At 37.8% G+C, this 10,482-nt stretch overlaps 3 protein-coding genes across 4 annotated transcripts; 1 reads left to right on the top strand and 2 right to left on the bottom strand.

Annotated features, from left to right (window-relative positions):
* LOC112198189 lies at positions 1-3,690 on the bottom strand. The gene is made up of 13 exons (XM_024339268.2): positions 3,496-3,690; positions 3,345-3,406; positions 3,082-3,141; positions 2,910-2,985; positions 2,688-2,758; positions 2,463-2,564; positions 2,234-2,323; positions 1,761-1,835; positions 1,617-1,649; positions 1,293-1,370; positions 828-896; positions 538-641; positions 1-379 (listed from the first exon to the last, which is right to left on the bottom strand). Exons 1-13 carry the CDS (start codon positions 3,542-3,544, stop codon positions 358-360), a joined length of 891 nt encoding a protein of 296 aa, XP_024195036.1. The 5' UTR covers positions 3,545-3,690; the 3' UTR covers positions 1-357.
* A 433-nt stretch (positions 3,691-4,123) lies between these two features.
* On the bottom strand, positions 4,124-7,264 carry LOC112198188. Of its 2 annotated transcripts, XM_024339266.2 has the most exons (8): positions 6,963-7,264; positions 6,821-6,876; positions 6,359-6,521; positions 6,046-6,134; positions 5,770-5,902; positions 5,355-5,447; positions 4,790-4,892; positions 4,124-4,549 (listed from the first exon to the last, which is right to left on the bottom strand). In XM_024339266.2, the coding sequence occupies exons 1-8, from the start codon at positions 7,128-7,130 to the stop codon at positions 4,143-4,145; spliced, it is 1,212 nt and encodes a 403-aa protein (XP_024195034.1). In that variant the 5' UTR covers positions 7,131-7,264; the 3' UTR covers positions 4,124-4,142. The 2 variants fall into 2 exon arrangements, with proteins under 2 accessions (XP_024195034.1, XP_024195035.1); XM_024339267.2 differs by lacking the exon at positions 5,355-5,447.
* Positions 7,265-7,604: 340 nt separating this feature from the next.
* On the top strand, positions 7,605-10,079 carry LOC112197963 (single-stranded DNA-binding protein WHY1, chloroplastic). The gene is made up of 7 exons (XM_024338948.2): positions 7,605-7,900; positions 8,161-8,261; positions 8,378-8,470; positions 8,705-8,799; positions 9,138-9,211; positions 9,585-9,673; positions 9,760-10,079. Exons 1-7 carry the CDS (start codon positions 7,660-7,662, stop codon positions 9,877-9,879), a joined length of 813 nt encoding a protein of 270 aa, XP_024194716.1. The 5' UTR covers positions 7,605-7,659; the 3' UTR covers positions 9,880-10,079.
* Positions 10,080-10,482: the final 403 nt, after the last annotated feature.

The following is a 10,482-nucleotide window of genomic DNA, read 5'->3' as shown; positions in this document are numbered from 1 at the left end:
TACCAAAAATAGACGAGTTTAATCATTGCAACATCCACTACAAATTCATCTTACAAAGATAAGCTAGAACTGATCAAAAAGGAAAAAGAAATATCAATACCATTACTTCAGCCTTATAATGGCATCTCACACAATCAGTTCAACAGTATACTTTCATCTAGTTCAGCTGACAAAATAATGTCATAAGCTCCAAAAGTCCAAAGTAATATTTACTTCATTCTCACCATAATCCGAAGCTTCGAAAAAATAAAATAAGTGAGAACTGAGATTGTATACATTCAAACTTGAATGTAGAACCTACATAAGCCGCTGCAGTAGCCACATGGCTAAGAAGCTATCTTGTTTAGAATGCTACAATCAGCACTTGGTTGACACCGACCTGCAAAATTAAGCACAAAACAAAAATCTCTCATTATGTATGCTGTTGATAGAAAACTTAAAGGAGTTCATGCATGCATAGCTACATAGTTGGTAAAACACAGATGCAAACATCACACATGATTGGTTGAACAAACCCAAGACAGTTTCAATTCTGACCTCAGCAGGTTCCTTGAAGGCTCTTCCAACTTGGGAATATCATCTTGCACGATACCATCACTATTCAAACGGGCGGACACAGTATCTGCAATTTCTTTAAGCCCCTGTAAGAAAGTGACAACAAGTACAATCAAGCAGCAGATCTTAATGGTCTAATTATCGAGATTCAGCAGCTAACAAAATAGCATCTTATTGCAATGTAATCTAGAGCATACAGCTCCATGTCCTGTGTTCACTGCTTCCAACCATAATAATGTCAACAAACATCAGTAAAAGGATTCTTAGAATACCATTATGCTTGGTTCTGAATATGAGAGTAATCGGCCACCCCGTGCATTATCAGAATTTTTAAGTTGCTTCTGCAAGTAGAAATAGTAAACATGAGCATCCATGCAATAAACATGCTTACTAAGAGACAGTACTAAGGGCCTCAGTAGAAGGTAAATAAGAGTGTATAAAGCATTTAAAAGATTGATTGCTGCTTTGGAGAATCAGTCGATAATCATTTAATAATGCATTTCCTTAGAAATAACCAGACTAATAATGCCGAAGGCCCCCTTTCCCACTTGGAGACCAACAACAGATTAAGTAGTTTACAATGAAGTAATGAACTTGATGGCAGGACATATCTTTGATCGTGATATTATCTATCACTGATACAATCAACATTATTGTTTTCAACTTCCATAAGAAAAAGAAATGGAAGTTCCAGCAGCATCAATAACAAATTATAAATCCAAAAAGCAAGTACAGACCTGAAGAGCTCCAGGCATTTCAACTTTTTTCCCGCTAACAAAGTTGCAAAGGTAAGCAACACCCATATTTGCGAAATCCTGAATAGCATATATATGTCAGAACAACCTTAAGCAGACAAAAGATGTACATAGTAGCTGCCGCTCATAGATTTGCGAAATCAAAGATTTATTTATTTATTTTAATTTTACTTGCGAAGCAGTCAATTTTAAACTTACAGTGTGTAGAAAACTAAATTTTAAACAAAAGCATCATAAAATATGAATCCTATAGCTCCTATCAATTAGATATGGCTTCTCTATTTATTACAAAAACAAGCAGTTTACCTGCTTTTCTTCAAGAGAACATATCTTCCAATCCTGAGAAAAGAGAAGACGAAACAAAGTTACGACAAATCAAAGAAAAAATTCAGAGAGAGGAGAAAGACTATAGGGTAAATTAAAAGAACTCAGAGCCCATGTAACACTCACCAGACCAGAGACCAAGCTCTGCAGTTGACTCAAGTTAAAGTCCAGATCAGTGAGAGAATGTTGAACTCCAGCAACCTGTTTCACAAGTTGCAAACAAACGTAAGAGACAATGAACACCAATATAATGTATTCTCATGTATAATACTACTGAATCCAACATATACCCATATCTATATGATACTACCCGAAAAGTACACAATACAGGACTCCACTGCCATCAAATTGGACTAAAACTTATTAAAAACTGAACTTTCAGACAAATGGTGACGATGGATGCTAGAAAAGACATCGAAGAACCAGTTGTAAAAGGTTCATTAAATGTAAACTAACTTTGATCATATCAGAAATTAAAGCATGGAATTTAACAAGATGACCCTCATCAAACATGTAAAAGGATAAGCATGTATTCTAAATATAATTTTTGCATCTAGGAATTAAAATATAAAAGTTTATAAGATGCAAAAAGAGCATACATCAGTCTTAATTGACTTTGAGAGATCATTTTGTTCCAGCACTTTATCATCCAAATTCTGGATTCTCTGTGTCAGGTGCTTCTTCGTGTTCTGTCAAGCAAAGAAAGTTAAACACAGTTTAAGAGTTTGCAGATATTCCTCGAGTCATATCAAGTAATCCTGCAAATAAAATTGAACTTCACATTATATATGAAATTTTTTCTGCACAATCAGGAGAGCAGAAACTTACGACAACAGCTTCTTTTACAGTATCCAGACTTTTTGTCAAGTTTGTAACAGCAGCAGTCATATTACGCTTTGTCACATACATGAGATCCGAGAATTTAAGACCCTAACCATTTGTTAAGAGAAAAAAAGTTTAGATTACTGAGTCCCCATCCATTGAATAAAAAAAAATACAACACACAGACGCAATTGAAGAAATACAATAGGCATATCCATATGATCTGCATACCTTCCACCACATGTAACCGTAACCCACTGCCCCCAAGGTTGCAGCTGGCACTATAAGTGATGTCAAATTACCTAAAGAACACAGGAGTTTCATAAAACAAAAAAGAACCAATTAGAAAATATTTCTTTCACATCACGAAATGCATAATTCAGAACAGAATAGCAGTAAACTCGAACCAGCTTAAGAACTTCTTCGAAAAATTCAAGTAAAATAGTGAGGTACCTTGGCCAGCCCCATTAGCATTCAGTACAACTGTTTGTCGTGCAGAGCGTATCTCATCCAGCAATCGGTTATACATCTGAAAAATTCATATAAAAGCTTCATATCCATACGAATAAATTGGACACCGAAAAAAAATAAAATCTAACTCTGGTTTATCAAATTCAGTCAATACCTGCGATGCAATCTTATCAGAATCACCTTCTGATTGCTCTCCTGATCCATTCAACAAAGCCTGCCAGAAGCAAATAGAACCGCCCAAAGTAATAACATATAAGCAAAACTAGCTCCAGAATTTTTCTGAAAACACAATTCTTCGTCGAAAAAAAAAAAACTACTTGACTGATCGAAATAAGCAAAAATAGTACAAAAATAGAAAAGAAAAGAAAAATAATAAACAGCAGTAAACAAGCACAGCAAAACGAATCAAAATAGTACCTGAAGCTCAGCGATCACGTCGGAGAATTTGCCGTTCCTAACGAGGATGGAGCTAGTGTAACCTGTAGATAGAACAATCGGAGCTCAGATCGAACAGAGCTAATTGATTCAGCAAAGCAAAATTGAGGCTCAAATTACAGAGGCACAGTACCTGCTCCAGCTATGAGAAGGACCCTGCTAAGACCAATTTGCATAGCCATGGCTGCGTTTCGGTTTGGATCAGAAACCCTAAGCCGTTTGCCGGGAGTGTGGATTTAGAGGAGAAAGTGGGCGAGACTGGGGGCCTTGTGATTCGGGGAAGACGACCTTTTCTACCTCTTTTCTAATACGACGTCGTGGCTCTCTGCCCAACCGCCTCTTTCGTTTTTATGACTACTGACTTCTTTCCCACTTTTTGGTTGGAGGCTTGGAGCGTACGGCTCTTCGGCCCAGTCTGAATATGAAAATAGCCCACAAGAGCCCAAAAGTCCAATACCAACTGGCCCTGTTCCAGTCTTGTAGTGCACACGGGGCCTGCGCCGGCCCTCCATTTAAACTAAAATAATAGATTAGTCTTTAATAGCGAAAGTTCTATAATGTTCCAAAGTAGTCATTAGATTAATCATTGTCTACATGCCTCTAGAATTTATCGGGTGAAAACACATAATTGATCGTTAGTCCAGATTTTTTATCGGTGCAATTCTAGAAGCCTATTTTTAGTTCAGCCTTGGCCTTTGGACCTTTTTGCTGCCCATATTCTCAAGTTTATAAGGATAGCAGTCAGCAAGAAAATTTTGTTCTGGTGAGAAAGAAAAATGTTCATTGATTTCCTTCCTCAGATTGATGACCAATCTTTGAGGGATGTACATTTCTGTTATGAGTAGGACATGTCCTACTATTATGCCCATTTTCTTTGCACAACTTGCACTTGTATGTTCTTCGGCTTACAGAACTGTGAAACCCGTTCTTTACATCAATAAACTTGGGTCCAATCACTTTGGGGCATGTCCTTCGATTGTGGCCTCTTTGATCACATATTCTGCAATGGTGAGGTCTTCTAACAGTGCTTTTGGGACGGCTCAACGTTGGACAGGTTCTTCTGTTATGACCCTTTTCTCCACACACGCCACAGATGAACTGCCTATTCATCAAACTAGCCTTCAGTTCTGGACAGTAGTGTCTCCTATGCCCCTCCCGCCCACAGTTTCTGCAGTAAAATTTTATGCCTGCATACAAGGACAAAACAGATCAAAGTCAGGTTTGGTGCCATACCAAATAAACTTTCCCAGGTTCTAGAATGGGAACACATTGCACAGGAACTAACAGTTGAAAAGCTTAACCAAGATCAACCATTACACCGTAAGGTTCTGACAAAAGAGGCAGTGTGATGTGAGTATGAAACATAGTATATTCAACTAAAAGCTGTCTGCAATGAACGTGTAATTTAGTATAAGAACTGAACTGACCCTGCATGGAAATGCTCCTTCTGCGACGGTTTTCTGGGTCACTAAAGAAAGCTTTTAAAGTTTCAGAGGTATGCTTCCTAGCTGCGGCAGTTCCCTTGGCTTTCTGCAATGCATATAAGAAACTTCAGTTGAATTTTTCATTTTCAAATTCAGAATTAGTGTTCTTCTTCTGTTATTTCTCGCTCATTTCTCGCTCTCAATCCATATGATAATGCAGTCATCAAACTTTTCACTAACTTATCTCTGCAGATAATAATAAGCCAACACACAGGTGGCATGATTTATATATAATTGAAAGTTACTTTTCTCTGCAGTAAAAGCTCCAGAACAGGGAACTAGAAATAGCATTGGTGGAAGCTTTGATTTTGTATTTGAGGTTTTCTCATGAGTCATGAAAGCCCTCAATGTTAAGATATTTTAAGTGATCTAATTAGCAACATTAGTTCTACAGAAAAAAAATAAATAATCACCTGAGACAATCATTTTTAACAAGTAAATTCGAATGGACAGTCATCAAAGATAAACATCAGAAGTTCCAAAGATATTCAATCTTACAGTTCCAGACCTTAATTGCTGCCACTCTTTGAGCATGAAGCCTAGGATCACGGTGGATAATCTTCATTCTCTTACTAAATAGACCAGTTTTGGCATTTAGACTCTGCAATCATCCAACTAGACAAAGAAGATTAAATTCATGTATGGCCAGTACATATTAACACTACAATAATTAATATATGCAAATGCAAAACTGAAAAGTAAGACAGGAAAACAATAAAAAGCACTTCTAATCTCCAGATTCTTATTCAGAAGTGCAAGCATGCTATCTACGAACTGGATCCACTGGGATGGCGAAGAGTATGGTAGCTAATCTCTGTGCATGATAGCTTCAATTGCAGGCATCATATATAGCTAATATGCAATAAGATATATATTTATTTCATCATGCAACATGTCGGGTAAGGTTGAAGCAGAAAACTAACTTTCAGAGAGCGGCTAATCTTCAGTCCAACTTCAGGAGGTGGTGACTGGTATACTCGCTTTGACTTTCTCTTAACATCCAGTTTTATTTCCAAATTGTCAACTTCATCATCCTCCTTCACTTTAAGTGGAGAACTGGGAATGGGAAAAGATAAAAATCCAGAATTACTCTGCAGTCTTTAACAACTCCCAAATATTGATATGTACATGCTAACGATACAAAAATAAAACAGTATCTAAAAACTAAAATGAAGATTAAGTAGGTGTAAAGAAGATACATTGAGCGAGCTTTTTCCCATGGCCGTTCATCAATCGACTCTTCCCATATGACACAATCTCCCATGCACTGACGACAAGTCATTATGCCCTGTTACGAAATAGTGAGATAGGAATTAGGCAACTCTTGTTGTCTCATCATCTTATTCACGTATGGAACTGTCCAAATTACACAAAAGGAACTAGATTTGATAGTGGAACTATATATCTGATTCAAGGACAATAGTCTCCTTCATATCAAGTTCATCTTCTTCTCAATCTCATGTTATACTGATGATATAGGAAATTATACAAGCAGCCGGGAAAAGCACATACCTTGCCAAGGCACTGTGAACAGTCTGATCTGGACCTTTCTATACCACACTCAGTACAAGGAGTATATCCCCTCCCTCGGCAACTTGGGCACGGTAGCTCTCTGATATACTGACCATTTGGACCGAACCAAGAGCTTGGTTTTCGCGCACCCAAACTAGCATTCCTAAAAGTAAGATTGATCGTTATACCATACTTCACATATCTTCCCCCAATAAATTCACTTTAATATACCATTGAACAACATATATGAGTAATACCTTTTGTAAAACAGCAAAAAGGAAAAAGCAGGCAAGCTCAACCATTCACACAGACTAGTCTTTAGTAGAAAGTAATGGCTAGTTTACTTATACTCTGGTCACCAATTAAGATATATTTGGCCAATAATGCCAAAACCCATGTACCATTAGCAATAATATACACAAAAAAATGCATGGAATTCCGAAAGATGAAAACTTTACTGACCTTGGCTTCAGATTACCCTCAAGCCCGAATAGGTCCTCAGAAAGATCATAGCCCAACTACCATTACAAAAACAAAGCACAACCCAATTACACAAAATGAAGCAACAATTTTCTAGAAAGACTAAGAGTGTGAGATACTGTACCTGCTTTGGTTTCGGCGCCGAAACAGAGTCGTCGCCGTTTGAAGAAGAAGAAGAAGTGACTCTGGGGACGAAGGTTAAAGTCCTTCTCTTGAATTTGAATAAGAACAAGAAGCTCGCACTCTTATGACTCAACTGCGGCGCAAGCCCTAACGAACACAACGACGACATTTGACATTAACAAAACGCAGAGAAAAGCTCCCAGCTTTGCTTAGAAGAAGAAGAAGAAGAGCCGGTGCTAATTCTGAGGCTGAAAAAGTGACAACCGGCCGCGCCTTTTTCCGCGATGAAGCCCATTTGTTATTTTTTTGTTATCCGACTTTAGAAAATCGGGACACCTAATTTTTGAGTTCCGTTAGTTTGAAAAATACTTTAAAATTATAATTAAAAAATAGAAAATTTTAGTAAGAAAATAAAAATATGTGATTTTGACCGAAAAATAGTAACACCCACAATTTTAGATCAAAATCAAGAATTCGAACATTTTCTTAATTTGTGGGAGAAACATTATCGGATTGGTCTGGACATACTCGTTCTCGGGTGACACGGAAATTGGATTGGCCAGTGTTATTTAACTTGGGCTAATTAGGCCCAGGTGTATATGATATTGGGCCGAGTGAGGCCCACAACTGGAAATCATAGCCGGGATGAATAATAGACAGAGAGGGAGGGAGAGAGAGAGAGAGACAGAAGGTTAAGGATGCTGAAGCTAGAGTACTCGCTATCTTCCCCGGTGGCGGTTCAAAACCCTAACCACTCCCTTCCGAGCAAAGCTAGGGTTTTCAGCACCAATAGCTTTGGGTTCGCCCCCAATTCGACGTCGTTTGGGAAGAGACGACTCGCCTTGAAATGTCGTCAGTCTGAGTACTTCGAGCAGCAGAGGCTCACTCCCCCAACTCCCCCGAGCACCGCTGCTTCTGCTGCTCAGAGTCCCTCCGGAGGTACCTTTCTGTGTTCCAACACTGTTTTGAAGCCAATAGGGAGCTTTTGGATTGTGATTGCTCGGAAAAATGAAGGATAAGAAAATCTGGAAACCAAAAAAAGTTGGAATCTTTTTCAGTTTTTTTTTTTTTTTGCCTGGTTATAAGCTCAGTTTTCATGTTTGATTTGTGTTAGGGTTACATGATTAGAGTGGAGATTTAAGAAGGTTAAGTTGAATTTCCATGTTTATGGTTTGGTTTGGTTTGGTTTGGTTGTGTAGCTACTGCGGTGCCGGCTAGGTTTTATGTGGGACACTCGATATACAAAGGAAAGGCGGCGCTCACCGTAGAGCCCAAAGCTCCAGAGTTTACGGCTTTAGATGTATGCTTTAGTGATTGGTGCTTCATTTTGTTCTTAGGGCATTGTGTTGATTGTATAGAGCCATAGAGGGTAGGGAATGATGGTGATGTGATGAGATGATTTGGTGTCTTCTGCAGTCGGGAGCATTCAAAATGTCGAGGGAAGGCTTTGTGCTACTTCAGTTTGCTCCTGCAGCAGGTGTGCGTGTGTATGATTGGAGCAGAAAGCAGGTGATGTGTGCATATTTTGTTAGTACGAACAGTGATTAGTTTGTGGAATTATAGAATTTGAAGAGTAATTGTGAAGGTTTAGTATGCTATATGTTTACTTTGGAAACTCCTACTTTCAAACATTTGAATTCTATAGGCTATAATTTTGATTGTTCACTTTTCATTTCCTAATATTTGAAAGATGGTTGGACTTATAATGCATGTATAAATATATGAAAACTTTACTTTGTGTAGGTATTTTCGCTATCAGTGACAGAAATTGGAAGCATAGTGAGCCTTGGTGCGAGGGAGTCCTGTGAATTTTTCCATGACCCCTTTAAGGGGAAAAGGTGCCATGTCTACTCCATTTTGTTCATTTTATGCTGAAGAATGGGAGTTTGAACTCCCTAATGACATGTTACCTGGGTTTTACATCTTGTTTATCATACATTGAACATAAAAGTCATAATTTGGATTAAAAACCAAAAACGTTACGGTCATGATATATCATAAGCTTGGTTTTGTATGACCAAAAAGAACTTGGTACTGTGGCCATATATACTGTGATATCCATCAGTCCATGTATCTCTATACACATTCTCCAAACACAAGTTGCGCTGCACCTTCCTCATTAGATGATTACTTATAGTAAAAGTAAAAAAATATTGAAAATTATTTTCTTGTGCAGTGAGGAAGGCAAGGTCAGGAAGGTGTTGAAGGTGGAACCTCTTCCAGATGGATCTGGCCGTTTCTTTAACCTAAGTAATCCTCTTTTTCCTTAAATTGTTTGTGATGAACATTACAATAGTACCTTCCCTGTTAATCATATGTTATCTGATGCAGTGGTTGTTCATTTTTGATCACTTGTCAATATAATTGTATCATGTTAAATTAATACCTTTGGCACGCGTATTCTCATTCGCTCATCAAAGTACGGACTTTCTAGTTACCATTAAACAACAGCATGCTTCATGTTTAAACAATGAAATATGTAAATGCACTGGCAGAATTTATGCATTTAAAAGTTTGACGATACTTGGTCATTCTGTTTTATCAAATATAATATTAGCCTCATTTGGTCAATGATGCATTCTATTTCTGATATGAACTGATGATTATTTGGAATTTATTCAAGGTGTTCAAAACAAGCTTATCAACTTGGAAGAGAACATTTATATTCCTGTCACCAGAGCAGAGTTTGCTGTTCTCAACTCTGCTTTCAATGTATGATCTCCACTCATTTGTATTGTCCTCTACTAGTTTTGCTGTATTCCTGCCTGTTAGGACTCATGTCCACGTGTTCTCTGCAGTATATCTTGCCGTATCTTATAGGTTGGCATGCATATGCAAACTCTATAAAGCCAGAAGATATGAGCCGTGTGAATAACGCCACTCCGAGATATGGAGGAGACTTTGAATGGAGCCGGTAGTGAACGTTGCGGGGGCTCCCAGAAGTGCAAATTAGCTTCTTTCTTATGTGTTGTAACTGTAATGTTATTAGGATTTAGGAAATCCTAAAATTTTGTTAATCAGTAGCTATGTGTTTTATGGAAAATCTAGTACAGATTGAAGAATGAAGAGTCTGACCTTGTCCTCTTTTCTCCCATCCCAAAGCTTTTTTTTCTTTCTATTTTTTTTCGTTCTTGTCTGATTTTCAATTCAAGCTTGTTTATTCTTGTGGAGAACTTTGCCCCTAATGTGAAGTTATTGCCTTGAGATATATTACCTAAAAAGACGGACATCGTCCATGAATTGAGAATGGGCGTGTATGTATCCATGATTCCATGAAGTTGCTGTGGAAAATACATATTATGATTTGTTGAAGGAAATTGTTGGTACTTGGTCACAAGTTGATATTCTAATCATTTCCTTAATGGCTGCATTCTTATGCATGATCCAACTCAATGCACCAACTATGTTGTATTATACTGCACTAAACAAGACGTCCTGCAATTATGCAATTCGTCTAGACAAGGAAAACAAAATGTTGGCCCTATTTGTTTTAATCCGATGCCTAACCTAGCCACGATATC

The sequence above is a fragment of the Rosa chinensis genome, chromosome 4, assembly GCF_002994745.2.
Source record: "Rosa chinensis cultivar Old Blush chromosome 4, RchiOBHm-V2, whole genome shotgun sequence".
NCBI lineage: Eukaryota > Viridiplantae > Streptophyta > Magnoliopsida > Rosales > Rosaceae > Rosa > Rosa chinensis.
Note: the sequence above shows the minus strand (reverse complement) of the source record. Positions and strands in the feature narration are given on the sequence as shown.